General features: G+C 43.6%; 1 protein-coding gene across 1 annotated transcript in view; it reads left to right on the plus strand.

Annotated features, from left to right (window-relative positions):
• LOC146797465 (protein SSUH2 homolog) overlaps positions 1–16,033 on the plus strand; it is a 219,989-nt gene extending 203,956 nt beyond the window's left edge. Inside the window, exon 13 of the mRNA XM_085624491.1 lies at positions 10,727–16,033. Coding sequence (XP_085480617.1) covers positions 10,727–10,867 — 141 coding nt within the window. The 3' untranslated portion in view covers positions 10,868–16,033. The remainder of the gene's footprint in view (positions 1–10,726) is intronic.
• The last annotated feature ends 2,573 nt before the right edge of the window (positions 16,034–18,606 follow it).

Below are 18,606 nucleotides of genomic sequence, written 5' to 3' on the forward strand. Positions count from 1 at the left end.
TCATATGGTCACATTACAAGATGTGATACCACTACTTCAAACAGGCAACTTCATGACTGCACTAGAAGGATGCTTACTTCCACATTCCAATCCATCCTACACACAAAATTCTTGTGGTTTGTGATAATTGGATGCATTATCAATTCAAAGGACTTCCCTTTGGAATAACAGCCCCAAGGGCATTCACAAAATGCAGAGCAGTAGTAGCAGCAAAAGTAAGAAGAGAAAGCATTCATGTGTTTCCCTACCTCGACGATTGGCTAAATGGAGTCCAAACAAGAACCTATGTTTATCAGTACATCAATTGGGTTTCTCAATTAATGTGACAAAATCACATCTCCAACCATCGCAAATGCAACCTTATCTGGGGTCAATACTAAATACCATATTGGGGATAGCTTAACCAATCCTCAAAGGGTTCTCAATCTCCTGAACTAACTGGATCTGTTTCAGCTACATAATCACCTACCAGTCAAAACAATAATGTGTGTACTAGGAAGGAAGGCATCTTGCATAGCAATAGTGCCTCATGCCCTCCTACACATGAGACCCCTCCAGGAGAGTTTAGCATCTCAGTGGTCACAAGCGGGAGGGATCATGGAAAATCTAGTGTCGATTTCACCCAAGGTTCATAAGCTCTATTGTGGTGGAACAGTCAAAACATTTTAGCAGGGAGAGCCATCAAGGATCCTATCCTGCAGGTTTCAAAACATTTTAGCAGGGAGAGCCATCAAGGATCCTATCCTGCAGGTAAGTGTCAACTGATGCATCTGAGAGGGGGGAGCTCATTTGAAGGACATTGTGGTTCAGGGACACTGGACAGCTCAACAACCGGTTCCACACATGTTAGAACTACTGGCTCTCAAAGCGATTTCACAACATAGCAGGGAAAACCGTCCTCCTATGCACAGTCAATATGACTGCAATGTATTACATTCAGAAATAGGGCGGAACCCATTCCATACAATTATCCCAATTGGCACCCAAGATATGGAAATGGGCGACAGTCACAACATCCACCTCTTAGCCCCATACATTCCAGGGGAGGACAACTCCATTTCAGAGCTCCTCAGCAGTACGCACCAGCCAGTTCACGACTGAGAAATACACAGCACGTTATTACACAAACCTACTTCCAGGGGTGGGGAACCCCCACAACAGACCTGTTTGCAACAAAAGAGAAAACAAAATGCCAAAGCTTTGCGTCCAGACATCCACACCCACAATCCAAGGGCAATGCTCTATAGCTGAACTAATCTTGGATATTTGCGTATGCTTTTCTTCCTCTCCCACTCATAACTTCTGTGGTCAGGAAACTCACAGACTTCAATAACTTAAATTTTTATCGCACCCATCTGAGTTCCTCAACCATGGTACACAACGCAAGACCTGTTTTGCAGGGCACCTTATTTGCTTCTTTTCTTTTAATTCAGTTAGCCTGTAAATAAAAGCTTTATCGTTTATTTAATATCTTTTTAAATGCTAGTTCTTTCTGAAGTAAACAGCAGGCCAGTGCTCTCCGTACAACCTCACGAGAAGCTACCCAATCATCCAAATCTTCTCACATGCACCAAGGGCAGGGTGGGACATCACAGTCCTCAACAGCTCAATCTTGCAATCTGGCTGACTGGAATTTGGATACCTCAATCTACCTGACAAATTTATTGCAATTGTCAAAGAAGCACGTAGACCTACTACAAGGGCTTGCTATGCAGCAACATAAAAGCGTTTTGTTCATTACTGTACAACACCGCACATCTTCCCCAACAGAACAACAATTAATATATTGCCTGTTTCGCTTGCAAAAGTAACAGTTGGCATACACCTCGATACGCCTACATTTAGCGGTTATAGCAGCATATCTACAGATCCGGAAACACCAGTCACTTTTCGGCGTTCTTGTAATCAAAGCCTTCATGGAATGATTAATGAGTCATTCCACGACGTAACCTCCAATACCAGCATGGAATCTTAACATTGGCTTAACACAGCTTATGGGGCCACCATTTGAGCCACTACATAATTGCCAAATACAATTCTTAGCATGGAAAGTAGCTTTCATCATATCCATAGATCTTTACGAAGGTCTAGCGAAATATATGCAATCGCAATTGAAGAATCTTACTTTCAAGTGTTCTCAGACAAAGTGCATTTACGCCATGGGTACTCGCAAACATTACCCTAGGGGCCACAAACTATGGTCTGTGGTGTGCACCAGGGGCGCATTAATGGCAGCACGGTGGGAGTGTGGCTTTGTGGGACGTGAAGGTGGGCCCATGGGAAGCAAACCAGATATGGTGTGGTCATTGAGTCATGGAGTTACTTATTTAAGGCTTTCTTTCCATACTTACCTCTAAATTAAGTCCCTTGTCTCTAGAAGAGTCATAGATTTGACAATACTATTTTATTCTGTATCTGAATTGCTACCCAGTTCCACACCTTGGGGGGTAAGCCTTTTTCTGCTTGCTATCACTACCTTGGGAGATACAGGTGTAAAAAGGAAGCAACATGATTGTGCAAATTCATTTCATTTGAATTCAATTTAATAATGTGAAACCTGAAAATCTAGGCTCAATCCCGGTTTCCCCACTTGACCGAACGTCAATTGCCTAATTTCACTTGGACTCCTTTTTCCTCATTAAGACATATACGAGCACCTTGAAATACATGAGTTCAGGATATGAGCTGTACAAACCTCTTGCATCTGATTTTAATAAACTATGAATTTGTCCATGTATAATAACCCTGACCACCCAGAGGGTTCCACGTTGCAGCTGACGTGCCTCTTAGATCACTATTGGCATTGTGTCGGGGTGTAAGGAGGAATGAATATTTCTACACATTTTTAAATGGTCAGATTTAAATAAAATACTTCTGAATGCACATATCTATTCAGATGTTCTAACGTGTAACTCTTCTGCATGTTAATGAAATACACTTTTTGGATTCTGAAAAGATTTTACCATATCGTTACACGTTTGTTGCAAGATATATTGAAAAATGAACGAGTTCCTAAAGTTACGTTTTGCATGGCACCTTATTTGCTTCTTTTCTTTTACTTCAGTTAGCCTGTAAATACAAGCTTTACTTTTTATTTAGCATCTTTTTGAATGCTAGTTCTTTCTGAATTAAACAGCAGCCCAGTGCAGTCATTTAGCTGAGAGCTGCATGGGAAGGTCAGGAGGGCTGCATGCGGCCCCAGGATCGCACTGTGAGTACCACAGGTTTACGCACTAACCTGACATTTTTACCCAAGGTCATTTCTCCTTTCCACTTGAATCAAACCTTGGAGTTACCAGTTTTCTTTCTGAAACCACAAACTATTGCAGAATGTGCTTTACATACACTATACGTTAAAGGGGCACTTATTTACTACGTGGAACATACTAAACCCTTTAGAAAAACAAAACTGCTCTTGTTTCATTTTTAAATCCAATTGGCTATATGCAAAACCGATAGAGCAAGATGGCTTATTAAATGTATCTATTATGTTATGCAAAAACAAAAAAAAACTAGCTACTGTTCCAAGAGCTCATTCAAGAAGAAAAAACAGGAGCAGCCATGGCCTTTGTAGGAAATATCCCTCTGAATGACATTTGCAAAGCGGCAACATGGATAAGCCCCCACACTTTCACAAAGCATTATTGTTTGGATGTTCAATCAAGACAACAAGCTCTAGTTGAACAAACAGTCCTTCAAGCGTTATTTCAAACAACCGCGCCATCTCGTGCCTAAAGTCACAGCATTGAGGGGTACTGCTTTACAGTCTATGCATAGCATGTGCATCTGAAGCCAACACGTGCTACGAATGAATCCTGTTACTTTCCCTGTAAGCATCTGTTCGTAGTCTGTAGTGCTGCAGATTCACATTCACCCTCCTGCCTCCCTAGCAGGTATTGGATGGTGACAAAATCCATACTTACTAAGCAGACTATATCCTCACTCCATTCATGGTAAGGGGAAAACAAACCGAAGGAGCAAAGCATTCCACATGCCTCGAGGGGGGGAGACAGGACTCATGACGCTGATCATGAAACTTCCTCAAGGAAAAACAATTTGCAGAGAGGAGTATGCGTAGCTTGTGAATCTGGTGCACTACACGCTACAAATAGATGCTTACAGGGTGAGTAACATGGTGTTTTTGTCTGTGCCCTGTGTTTTTTTCTTTCTAGCGTGCAATGTATGATGCACCATGAGCGTAGCTAACTGTTCTATGCAAAGAAGCCACTTGACGCTTTTTGAGATATTGTCACATGACACTCGGAGCCTTCAGATTTATCTGTCAGATATGCGCATTTGCTCCACCTTTGCTGCTTGACTGTCATAGTGTCCCATACTTTAGTTCAGACTCAAATTCAGAGTATTACCTACTGTGGCTCTATTAAGGCCACCATCTGGGGAAAACAACCAGCCCATCCTGCAACTGCTTCCAGAACGCCTCCACGCCGGCCAGCAGAGGATTTGTATTCAATCTGACGTGGGCCGGATTATGGCTAAGCCTGCCCAGCCACCCAATGACTCCGTCCCTCACAAGAGGAGACTTACTTTTGAGGTGGCTCTCGATCTTTCGAAGTTGATGTCCAATCAGCTTTGGCACCACTCTATCAGTGCCTGGCCATCATCATTGTTGTCACCATCACCATCATCACCCTCCTTTGCATTCAGGGATCTCATTATTCAGTGGTTGGGAGCAGTCCAAGATTGCCCTGCGACCAATGACCAGCCATATGATCCTCCAGGCTCCAGACCCTTGGGATGATTACCAGTTGACACTGTGACCCAGATTTGTACCTGGCCAAACCATCTTCCCTGATAACACGACCTCATACCATGAAGTACTACACAGGGCAGCAGCTTTTCATGAGGTTGAAGATGCAGGTCAACCTGAAAAGGCTGATTTCTTTCTAGAAACCCTCTACTCTAATCAAGGGTCCCTCCAATACCTACCCATGGTGATGGTGCCTTGCATACTTTAGATGTCAAACGGGCGTTAATGTGTTGTCTCTTATGAAACTGTTTTGTTCTATCCATAACAACTTTTCATGGCCTGTTGTGAGACACACAAAGGGAAGGCCGTTTCTGTGAGAAAGTGCCCTCTTTCTTGCATGGTATGCCCCACTTTTTGCTAAATTGCTGAATGTACTTTTACGGAGTGTACCCTGGACTCCTGCCAATCAGGTGCCCAGGGCCTATGTTCCTTCCTTGAAACACACAAACTCCCAATTGGCAAACCCTGGCCACATGTCAGCCCCTAGTAAATGGTACCCTAGGTACCCAGGGCCTTGTGACCAGGGAAGACCCTTAAGGGCTGCAGCACTGATTGTGCCACCCTTAGGGGCCCTGTACCCTTACACACACACACACACACTGCCTTTGCAGGCTGAGTGTCTGGGTGCAGGACAAAATGAAGAGTCGACATGGCACACATCTGTGTGCCATGCCCAACACCCACACTGCCAAGACATATGTCAGTCACCCCTCTGGCTGGGTGCCTTATGTCCATGGTGTGGGCACAGGAGCAGGAGGCCTGTGCCCCTACAGTACCCAGGTTCATTCCCGGGCACTGTAAGTGCAGTGCTGCCATTTCAGAATACATGATGCTGAGAGCTCGTCCAACACGAGCTCCACAGCACCATAATGGCAACACTAAAGACTGGGAAGTTTGGTATCAAACTTCTCAGCACATTAAACCCACACTGATGCCAGTGTGAGATTTAATGTACCAAGCACCCCAGAGGGCATCTTAGAGATGCCCTCCTACAACTAACCTACAATCCACGTCTGTTCTGAGGCTGCCCAGGCTGCCTCACAGCAGACACGTTGCTGGACCCCTGGGTGGGAGAGCCCCTGCTCTCCCGGGCCTGCAACAATGCACATCCTGGGTGAGGTGATAGATCTCCTCCCCCAGGATGAGCAAAGGGAAGCTTCAAAGGCCTGCTGCCTCTAGGAGTTTCCCCAGGCCACTGCAACCCCCCCACTCTGGCGGGAAGCTTGGCCGGAAACCCCATACAAGGACAGGGGATGTGCCAGCCTGCCTGCCCACCCCACCCCTCAGGTGGGGGAGGCGAGGTGAAGCACATCTCCGGGCTCTCGCCAGCTTGAAGATGGGAGGCCCTGCCCTATCAGGATTAGGCTACTGCCCCCCTCCCACAGGAGAGGAGCAGGATAGGGGGTGTACCCACCCCAGGGCCAGGACCCATTGGTCCCTGGCCTTCACCTACCTGTAACACCCCTAAATCTAGTATTTAGGGGCACCCTGAACCTTCCTTCCCCAGATTCAAAAACTACAAGAAGAGCAAGAAGAACAAAGACCTGCCCTGCAGCTGCTAAAAAGGGAAGAAGACACCAACTGCTTTGGCCCCAGCCCTACCGGCCTGTCGACTCCCGCACCAGCGCGGCATCTCTCATGGCCAGCAACCTCACCAACCCCGGAGGACCTGGCTACCTTTTGGCTCTAAGCCCCTGGGACTCCCATGAGTAGAGGCTCTACTCAGAAACCTATTTCTAACCCCTGGCAGCAGCCTGGAACCGCGAACCCAGCACACTCTGCACCAGCCAAGCCTGGCCAGTGCCGGAGTGGACAAAGACCCCGAGGACAACCCCACGGCGACTGTGACCCCGAGTCCGGCACCCAAGGACCCGCCTCGACATTCCGGAAGAAGCCTGCAGCCTCAGAACAAGGTGCCCCCTCCCCCCCCAACCGCGATCAACAGAGGGTAGGATTTCTCGACACCAAAAGGCACCCCTGCACGCAGCGCCCTGCGGCCTCCTGTGCCCAATCCCGGGGTACCCACCTAACCTACAACTACCCAACTTACCCCTTGAAGTGGTGGTGGCACCTGAAGCATCCTCGTCCCAGAGCTTGCAGCCTTTTTCCTAACCGGAACATTCCCATTGATTTCCATTGAGCGCCCGACTGCTCAAAAGCACCCTGCACCCAGCCGCCCGAGTGGCCCTGGCAGTGCAATCTCTACACTAGCCTACTTCCCCACTTGCCCTGAGTGAGTGACCAGGAGCCCAGCTCCCACAGCCGCGTGGCCTGCTAGTCAGCAGCCACCAAACCAGGCCCCCCTATTCCTCATAGGCTAACATTGGGCCAAACTCTCTCTGCACCCGGCTGCCCTAGAGCCACTGAGGGTGAACTAACTGTGCCTATCTGACCTTGGGGGACCCCTGAGTCTATGCCCAGAACCTCACCTTTGCCAGTCGAGAACTTACCTGAAAACCGCTAACTCTATTTTCTACATAGGGTAATATTGACTGGCTTTTTCTTGAAATTTCGTCTGTGGACTTTTCAAATCTTCAAATATTCACTAAAAATCAGCCGAGCGACAAAAACGCAAAAACTCACCTGTTCTCAGGTGGGCTCACAGTGCTGGATCTTGGTGCCCAGCACTAGCTCGGAAGAATACTCGCATCTATTCTTACCAGTAACCCAATTTTCTCCCATAGGAAACCATTGACTGCTTTTCTGTGAAATTTCTTCTAAGTGTTGATTTCTGCAATCTTGAAATATTCTTTTAAAATCGTACAATTTCTGCAAACGTAATTACTTACCTGTTTTTGATAAAGACCCCAGTACTGGGTCTAGGTACCCAGTCCTGGATTACAAAAGTAACGATAACGTACTGTACCTGTAACCTATATTTCCTTCCATAGGGAATCATTGATTGTTTGCTCTGAAATATTTTCTAAGTGCTCACTTTTGAAATAGCTAAATATTAGTTAAAAATCAGTACAGTACCAAAGTCGACTTTCAACAGCTGATTCTGAGAACTGACCCAGGACTGGATCTAGGATCCAAGCCTGGAATTACAAAAGTAATCTGAAAGTAATCTGTTGCATATAATTTGAATTTATCATTGAGCTCAATGTATTGTGTTTAGGAATAGAGTTGCCTACAGCAACTATTTGTAACTGTTTACTAAAAAGTCTATTGCATATACAAAAGTATTTTTATGAAACATCTCTTGTCGAGAAAGTATATTTTAATTCCAAGTGTTGGTTCTAAAATAAAACAAGCATATATTTTTTATATACAAACCATTGGCCTAGAGTTCAGTTATTGAGTGTGTGGAACTATTTGCTGACTGAGTGTGTACAACAAATGCTTTACACGTCCTCTGATACTGCCTTACTGCTCGACCAGGCTACCACTTTGGAGAGTAAGGTCATATCTGACTTTAACCTCTGTTAAACCCTTGGGGTCTGTGGACTCTGTACACCCTGTCCCTATTAAGGAACAGTATATACAGAGCCACTTTCTCACAGTTTCCAAGTTAGGAATTGCTTGTTGACTTGGCAAGTGCATTCAGACTTTTTATGCCAAAGTTAAAAGGCCCCTACCTTTCCCACTAAGACCACATTCCACTCATAAAAATGGGGTTTCCGTGGCTTTCTTGGAAATGTACCACTAACTCACATCTGTAAGGCAGCTACTTGGTCCACTTTTCACACTTTTTTACTAAACCTTATTGTGTAGACGTCCTGACTAGATGACAAGCTAGAGTTGGCCAGGCTGTTACTCGCACTCTTTCAATCTTCTGCAACATCCTCACGCTAAGCCACTGTTTTTTGGGGGAGGAATGCTTTACAGTCTACGCACAGCATTTGTATCTACAGCTACACATGCCCCGAACAGAAAATGTTACCCTGGAGGAATCTGTTTATAGCATGTAGTGCACTAGATTCACATATGCCATTCCTCCTCCCGGCCACCTGAGGGCAGTTGCAAGTACTCTTTTAATTCTTTATTTGGCATGTTCATCTCTTCTGTCTCTATATGCTCCATCTGTCTTTGCCCGCCGGGAGGAAGAAAAACAATTAACTATGTTGCAGATGCCCATGCGCATTGTCTACAGTAGATGGAGTCGCCAAACCTCGTCGCTCGAAAAAACTTCTTCAAACAGAAAAGTTGCACAAGTCCATGTCTAACGCTAGATGGCAGGAGTATGCACAGCATGTGAATCTACAGCACTACATGCACGAACGGATGCCTACAGCATAAGTAACATTCTCCTCTCTTTTCAATAAAACAAATGTGGTACACCTTATAGTTTCAAAAGTCTTTTACTGTTCTAGGATGGGTGGAGGGGGATCGTCTGATACCAAATTAGCAAGTAACAGGCTGCGGCTATTAAGAGGGTTGGGTTCAAGACAGGGTTCTAGTTTTAAAGATGTCTGTTTGGAGGTAACAACCAACATGCAATAGGAATATCACTTGCTTGTTACAGTGCTGTAATGTCCATTTGCAGGGACTCCCGCTCACACAGTTGTAACCAGATGAAAGCTACTGAGACTTGGTCATTAATGAACTAGAGTGTTTAGATGTGTGAGCCCAGCATTCATGTAGCTCCATAGAACCTTCTACTTTTGTTTAGTTCACCGTTCGGACTGCACATCTACGATCTATGGATGGATATGCCATGTCCAAAAGTATAACGTTTGTAATGGTGGAAAGCTACTTTTTCATAGCCCTCAGTATTACACACATTTATTTTAGTATTTAATTTCATTGTTCCAGGATTCTTGCATTCCTTTCAGTAGTATTCTTATTGTAGCTAGAGATTATCCGTGATTTTGTTTTACAATTTTTATGCGTTTTCAATGGAGACCTGAAAATCACATTGTATGTGTTTGGCCAGAATGTGAGCCCTCTGTGGTCTGTAAATATTCTATATGAGATGATGATCTGTGTGGGCAATTTATGATGCTTTAAGCTTATTTGGCAAAAATTTGGACAATATGGTTTGCTGCTAATACTCTGACATTTTAGTCAGTAGGGGGCATATGTATGAAAGCAGTTTTGCGAGTCCTTAATAGCGATTTTTAGCGAATCGCTATTAAGGACTCGCAAAATGCTATGTATGTAGGAATCGCAATAATAATTGCGATTCCAACATATTCCTTAATTGCGAATCGCAAATTGCGATTCGCAATTAAGGAATACTTTCCCATTCATTCCTTTGGACCTAGAGCCCCATAGAAATGAATAGGAAGACATTCGCAATTTTCTTGTACCCATTAGGTACTCGCAAATTGCGAATGCAACTTCAAGGGTGTCAAAAGGACACCCTGTTTCGCCCCTGAAATATGCATGTGTGCACATGTGGCGCACATACATGCCCTTAAGGGCATGTGTGTGCACCACGTGGCACTTTGAAAAATGCAAAAAAAGTGCATTTTTTAAAGAAATCGCAAATTACCACGAACCTGAAGTTGGTGGTAAATTGTGATTTCTTAAGCCAAAATTGCACAACTTGGGTGCTTCCTTCATTGCATTTAAGGAATCGCAATTTGCGATTCCTTTAATACAATCGCAAAATAGGGAATCGCAAATTTTGAGATTCCCTATTTTGCGATGGCCTTTTAGGATGATACATCCCAAAAGGCCTTTTCCTGTTTGCAAACGGGCCGATTCTGAGAATCTGCCCATTTGCGAATAGGAAAAGGGCTTGATACATATGCCCCTAGGTCGTCTTCTTTGATGTTACAGTCCGTGCATGCTGTTCAGTGGGTTGTAGTCCAGTGATTTTTCAGTCCAATTGATATGTTCTAATCCCTTGAAGGCTCTACAAGACTATGCCTTTTCTGTGCCTTTTTGTATTTATAGGCTGTGTTGGTAAATTGAGCCTGCTAATCCTGCAAATTCCTGCTTTTGATTACTTTTTTTTTTTGCTTGATGTTTATGGTAATCTAGTTACATATGTATCCTTTTGTTTTCCAGAAACACACCATCGAGTTAATTCCACTCACTAAGGTGAACTATTCCTGGAAAGGGGGTCCCAACTCCTACTTCGTGTATGGAGTGGAGAACAAGGTGTTTACCGACAGCTACCCTGCGACATGCTGCTGCTCCGTCATGTAAACTGGACAGCGCCTGAATGAGCCTGCGAAAGGACAGAACATAACTAGTAGTAGAATAATATGTTTACAGTAGATCTCAGCCTGTGCCCAAATAAATTTGACTTCTGTGTATTCTGGGGCCTTATCTTTTTTACACCTCATGTTGCCTCCACCAAGGCACTTTTATTGGGATTGTAAATGCACACTAGTTAAGACTTTAAGGATTTAATATAAATAGGTCTGTAGATTGAATAATGATTGCAGGACATGTTGCTTAGCATCAAACATTGATCTTTAAATCTGTGTTTGCTCAGGGGGACTTCAAAGCATTTTTTTGCCTATGCAAGTGGAATTAATGGTTTGTTCATGAAAATTCCCATAGTTGAGTACTTGCTGGAAAAAACAAAAAAAATGTAGCGGTGGGTAAAAACTCATAGCCCTCAACCTAACTAATAATAATGGTGGTTAATTAGGAAGAAACGCAAAGAAGGTTTTTAAATGTGAAATCGTTTTTAATTAAAACTGAAGTTTTTTTTAACTAGTGGTTAGCTTTCAAGACATAAAATCCCTGGTACATTTTTGTATTCAAATTGAAATTTTAGCATTAATTAACTTGTAGCATGAACTGTAGGACACTGTGAAATATAGAAATGGTGAATCTAGTTTTTAGCCTTGTCAAGGTCTTTGTTTGGACCAGGTCCTAGTTCTCTGTAAACATTGTTAAAAGTGTTTGGTTATTCGAAACTGGAATGAAGCTATAAAGTTGTATTCCAGTGCTGGATGCTTTGTGGAGATCAGATGGAGATGTCGATCTCTACATTTCAAAGTCTGAGCAAGGACTTCACTCCAAGTTTGGGTGAATACCTTACTGGCCTCATCGACTTGTAATCTCCTAATAGCGAAGCCTTTTTGCAGCATCCGATTGTTGGCCCACATTCTTCCTTTCTGTATTTGCTGTCATGAGATATTGACCTTTTTGAGATGTCACTAGGTGAGGGACGCATACTATATGTAAGCTCTTTGCAGTTTTAAGACAGTACAGTGTTGCATGTATGTTCGATTGTGGTCATTTTTTCATAAACATGTTAAATTCTTTGTCAGTCTGTTTGATGAGTTGGAATCCATCTCTCTGACCCCAGATGCCTTGTTTAATAATCTGCTGCACTGTGGTGTGCCTTTAGTCTTTCACTTGTACTAGTTATCATGGGTTTTTTGTGTTGGGAATTTTTCACAAGTTCTTCCATCATCTTATTCCTCTTTGATGATCAACAATACAAGAAGAGGTGTACTGCCTGCCCTTCACTCTTGATGTTTCTTGATTTACGAGATAAGCCTGCTAGTGCATGATGATTAGAATAGCTTTTTGAACGAGTTGGTGGGACACCAGGATTAGTCACACTCAAATTTTGATGCGAGATCTGTAACCGCATCAGGTCAGCAGATGCCTTCTAGTAGTCACAAAACCTTGTTTGCTGTGCATCTCAAATGAACCACCCTTGATATATTTTCTGGAATTAGTTGCTTGCCTTGTCTGTCTTAAAAGGAAAACTGTTTGCTGTATCTTTCGCCACCTTTGGTAAGAAGTTCTCTACCACAGAGCTCTGAATTGCTGCTGTCCACAAATTTCAATGACGTCCCAACAGGTCCCTTGGTTTGTGTTAATGTTCTTACAGGATTCAGGTCTGTATAGAGCGGTATATTGGGTTTAACTTCTGCTTGTGTTTTTACCACCAAATCATTGTCTTACTGCATAGTATGTGATATTGACAGGAAATAAAGTGTATTCTATATCTAAGGTCTTACTACTTGCTTCTGTAATGTGTCTTTCAGTGTTGTCGTGCTTTGCGATTGCACGGCCTGGAGCCTAAGTGTTTGAGTGAGCGCTAGTTTCCATCTCGAGCAGAACAGAATCACTCGGTAGCCCTATGTTCTCTTAACTGCCATATCCGTTAAACGCGCATAGTTTAGTGTCGACTAATATGCTCCCCAACACAAATGGATTCGGTGCTTCGAAGCCTTCTCTTCATGGTGCTACTAGCATGTGCTTTCCCAGGGTTGAAAATTGTGAAATCACAAACTGCTGACCTATGGTGGTCTTTTAAGATTCCCTTCATCTTTCATGAGTGGCTGTTCCCAGTACTGTTTGTTGTAGGCTGGTTCTCTGGAAAACTGTACCATGCTTTACAATTGTATTTTATATTAAGAAGCGTGCAAAGGCATTTCCTCTGCAGGTGTGTGTGCTTTTGTGTTTTCAAGCTTTTAATACATTTTTCATCTTTACAAAGTTGTTACAGAATTCTCATGCTTGAATGTTACTCTACTGGAATAGTTAAAAAAAAAAAATCTCTCCTTTACTTCTTAAGTAGCTGCATATGATCCGTTTATTTATAGAGATCAAAACATGGATAAATAACCGCAAATATTTTCATGTTCGTATCAAATGCCTCTGTCTGATTTAGGCAGAGACTGGGAGAACTGTAGTCCATCTCCCCAATAGTGACTCTGCAACCACTGTTGTATGGTGTTGCACTGTTATTACATCGATGCTTCCTTCACTTATTCTTTTCAGTACAACTCTTCCATCAAATTATTGCTTGTCTCCCCCCCCCCCCCCACCCAAATCACGCTGGATCAGCCTGTGTTCTTGTTTAGTAAATTGGCTGTTGATTAAAATAAAAAGATACAATCCAGTAGGTTGTCATTGCGTTAAGTATCTGCTACCTTTCATCAGACGGATCTTTTTGTTAGGTGCACTTGTCTTTTATTGGCTGATTAAATTGCTCTAGCAGACACTGGTTTTCTATTGACAGGCCGAGAGCAGTGCACATAACTTCGGCTATTGCTTTGGTGCTACCTCAAAAACTTCAAACAATGAACTGTGAACAAGTGTGGTTCCCCCCCCTGTGTACTTTACTTGTAACAATCAAGTAATTATGTCTATTTGTACTCTGTGTAGTTTGAAAGTCTTTTGAATAGCCTTCAATATTTTTTTTATTCTGACCGTGCTCATTGGGTACAAGTATATCCTGACTGGGGTATATTTGGGAACATACTCATCCTTCTCCCCTTGATGCATTCATTAGGCTAACTTTAACTGCAGGCCTAACCGAAGAGGAAGGCAGTGTGGACATTCTGCATAAAAGGGTCCAACACTAGGGGTTGGTTTTTGTGTGATGTGGGGGACATAATTTCCACTTAATCATGTAATCAGCCAGGCTGCCTTCTTGTGGTCTGGTTATTTTTGAAGCCTGAATGTTTCCTGACAAATGTAGTAAGTCGTGGCCTGGCATGGTATAAGGTGCCAAACCTGCACAGAGGTGATATCTGGGCTCTGCTGCTGAATAGTTTAAAACACTCAGATTCATGCTGGTGCCACCACTATGTCTTGATTGTCTAATTGTTTTTGTGGGTTGTTCTGAAAGGAGAGTGACCCTATAGTTTCTTGAAGACTGTTCATTCATTTCACTTTCCTTAATGCCTCAGAAGGCCCTGCCCTGCATCTTTGTCGATTAGGTAGGCTGGTTTTCTGGCCAGTCATTCAGGTAATGCGGCACACTTTGTATGGTTTAAACCCTGGTGGTATTTGGTGGTGGACAACCTGTTGCTTTATCAATGACTATGGAGCTTGTGGTAGTTTCATTCACCATAACCTGTGATATTTTCATGCCATTGTCAATGTTGGTCTCATTGCTACTCCTCTGGGTTTTAAAACATGGCGGTTTCTGGTCAAGACAATCCTACCTTAATTTTTAGATGTGCTCTCTGACCACTGTTGTGTATGTTGCCATGTCTGGCCTTGCTGTGGAATGCCGTTGATGCGTTGGATATCAGTGTTGATTTTCAAAGTGCAAATGAATTGTAAAACACCTCCAGTCCTCACTTGTGACATTGTGTTTAGTTAGATTCAACCTTAGTGGATGTTATTGGGTAAAGTCTTCTGTCTTGTCTAATCTATGCACTTATTCACAGTTCAGTCTGTCATCATATATGCTGTCTTTGTGTTACAAATGGTGGTGATGGTTAATCCTGGACCTGTAAGCGCTCTGAGTAAATTGTAATGTAACAGGCGATGATCCCATAAGAAATGTAACCGTGTACCTGCCAAAAAGCAGCCTGTGTAATAAAGGTATTAGAATCTGTAAGCTGTGAGAACGAACAATATGGAACAGGTTCCGCTGTTCTACTATTTCACAGGTAAACTGGGCGCGACACCCTTTCAACCTATAGTTCAGTGCAGTGTGTTTGATTGCATTCTGATTGACATTGTAATCTCGACTTTGTCAATGATCTATGCATTTAACAGATTTTTTTTACATATCTATATTTGTATGTTTTTTTATAGAAGTGTTTGAAATGTTCATGGATTTTGTCTAGCCACATTCACCATCAAATAGAATTTTCTCCTCATTTGTAAACACCAGACTAACGGTTACTATACCAGCTGTAAAATCTTTAGACTAGTTGTATCAAATTTTTCAGGAATTGCTCAATGTGGTTTTGCTGCACAAATGGCCTTTTGGAGGAAAACCCAGGTGACTGTTCTTTTCATTGTTCGCCTTATGACACCAATAGTCTGTAATGGATGCAATGAAGCTTAAGAATCCAGTGTTAAATCGACTTCATAGTTATGTACGATGGATAAGGGAAAGCTGGCCCTGAATAAATAGACATTTGCAAACTGAAAAGAAGATATTTTTTGCTAGCCTTCTCAACAATTGTTGGTCTGAACATTCATTCCAGGTAAAGCGAAGAACTCTTTAAAAAGATTGTGGAGCCTTGCCTATTCTGTCCATTGTAGAATGATCTAGCTGTATACTTGGTCACTGAGCAGACGGGCTGTGCAGACTAAATGATCCACTGAACTGTCAAGGTCCTAAAGTTTTATTTGTTGAACTGTACCAAAACGTCTTGCACCTCAAATGAGGGGTGCATAATATCTGCCTTCATTTACATAGTCTTTAACTGTAGCTACAAGACTTCCTGAATTTAATGTGTGTACACTAATGCAATCATCATTAAAAGTTTATTATGCATGTTAAGATTTGTAACCTCTGTCCTTGTATATAGTTATGTTAGAGGACATGTGACATGTTAGTTGTGCCTGTATACACTATTCTTTATATCCTGCATTTTGTGTAAACTGTGTACTCCACTAATATGAAATAAAGATTCCATGAGCAACAAGTAATTTTGTCTTTGAAGCTTCAGTGGTGTATTTGAGTAAAAAAGGGTTCTACTCGCACCATGCTGATGGGTGTAGAAGCCTTTCACAAGTCACTTTGAAATGAATATATGCACGCTATTGTTGGAGCTGGTGAATAGTGTCGTTTGTAGACCTTTTTACACTGAACCTACTACCTGCAATAGTCCCTATACAGTAATAAAACCCTTTAAGTAGGCAGCAGATTAGATGTTAACTCACTGCAGTCCTTAGTTAAAACAACTTTTCCAATGTATACTTTAAGTTCTTCTGTTTTAATCCACTAAAACACATTTAGTAGTACAATTAAGTTTGAGACTTGTATTAAAACAATAAATGACTTAAGTTAAAAACAGTATTCCTGAGACAATTTTGAATAGGATTTGCCAGTCATACAAGCACTTTTACATGAGAATATATGCAAATCTTTGGGCTCTGTTCTCATGTTGATTTGCTTAAATAGAGTATTCAAATTAAACTTAAATTCTTCAAATATGGAAGACAAAACAAAAATATAGAGTTCAATTATCTGGTTTCTATTCATTTTTTTTTTTTTTAACAACAAATTTTATTGAGTTTATAACACCCAGTGGGCGAACCCCAGTAATCGGTATATAGACATATGACGAAATGTAGATACAAAAGCTACTGAAGAGGACCTCACCAGAGGATCTGCAAAACATTCGATCCAACATCGACCCCTCCCCCCCCCCCCCCCCAACCCTGCACCACACTTACCACATGGAACAATAAATACATTCACTATCACAAAACTATGTCCACTGCCACAGCCAATGAACACATTAGATTGGTGAGTCATTGATGATTAGCCTTTCAATAGGGTCTGGATTCACTGACTGTGAAAGGATGGATAAGTCAATACCCCGGTATTTAGCCCACTTGGTCCAAATCTTCCACGTTTCTGCGGGCAACCCTGTGCCTGAAACGCCGTTGCTTCAGCTGACCTACATGTTCGAGGCATATGAGCTGCAGATTACACACTATGCATAGATCGCCATCTGGTGTTGTGCCCGGATGTTTGCACTTGTTTTCGTCTTGGAAAGTCTTTGGAAGTCACGAGGTAGGTGACTCCTCCTTTGGATCATAGTGCGCATGGGCATCGGCTCCATCCTCGGATTGTTTTTTTCCGCCATCGGGCTCGGATGTGTTTCTCGCGTTCCAGTTTGGAACCGTTAATGGTTTTTCTCTTTCGACGCGCAATCCTTCCCTTTTTGGCGGTATTGTCTCAGTCGCGTTTTCCCAATCCACGCGACTCTCAAACTTCGAAGTCTTCGATTCCAGTCATCGACTAAGGTCTTCGGGCCTACCTGGGCTTCATCTTCTGGCTCATGGAAAGGACGCCATTCAAAAAGTGTCCTCTGTGGTTCTTAGTTTCCCCACACCGACCTGCATGAGGTGTGCAACCTCTGCCTCTCACCGGAGCACGAGGCCAGAGACTGTCCAGCTTGCACCTCCTTCCGCTCCAAGAAGACTATCCGGGACCAACGAGCTAGAAGAACAATGGCTCGCTCGTCATCTTCGATCCCCGACGACATCTTCCAGGAAGGCGTCGATGTGCCAGAGCAGGGGCGGGTCGAAGAAGGCCTTATCAGCGCCTCCGAAGCAGACCTCTCCGACGTCGAAGACATCACTCCTGCTCAGAGGGCCATGAGTACAGACGTCGACCCTGACCCCCCCCAAACCCCCCTCGACACTATAAAAAAAAAAAAAAGGCTTTGGTCCCACCTTCACCTTCGGGCCGAGGTGCACACCGAGAGACTGCTTCCCATGCCCCGCCTTCGTGCCCGGTGAAGAAGCCTACTATGCCTTCACGTGACTCGGGCTCGAGTCAGCCTACAGTCGGTGCCGAAAAACCCACACGGGCACCGAAAAAGTCTTCCTCTTCCTCATCCACGCTGACCGCTGCTTCGACATCTAAGCACTTGGCGCCGAAGACCAGCACCGGTTCCTCGACACCGACAACAAACTCTGAGCCGAGCAAGAAACTGCCACCAAAGGGCCCTGACTCCCATGCTTCGAAGCCGGAAAAGACCTCGGAGCCGAAGAAACCGGTTCCATCGGACAAAGACATTTCAAAACTGCACGGTTCCAAACCCAGAACCGCTACAGAGTCTGCGCCCAAAAAGCCTACGGCACCAAAACCGTCGGCTCCGAAGGATCTGCCACCCACAGAGTAACGGTTTCGCCCAGATCCTACCAAAAAAACTCTGGTGAAGGATCCTTAGACTGGTCACTTAATGCTTAGCATCAAGAAGAGACCCCTAGATACGCCTGCACCGGCTCCACCACCGAAAGAGACTTTGCTACCTCTCCCTTAAGGATCCCTTCTCCTCGTCCTCCTCCCCCACCACACCGCTCTCCTACACCATCACCTACTCCAGTAGATGGTGATGATGACAACACCTCAGATGATGCAGGGGGAGGTGCGGACGATCAACCCCTAGGGAACCCTAGCCCACTGGCTCCCCAGACCCCTGGGATGATTATAGTGTCCCAGACGTCCCTTACACCCCACAAGATGATATCTATCCCTCCAGGCC

This window comes from Triturus cristatus, chromosome 9, assembly GCF_964204655.1.
Source record: "Triturus cristatus chromosome 9, aTriCri1.1, whole genome shotgun sequence".
Classification (NCBI taxonomy): domain Eukaryota; kingdom Metazoa; phylum Chordata; class Amphibia; order Caudata; family Salamandridae; genus Triturus; species Triturus cristatus.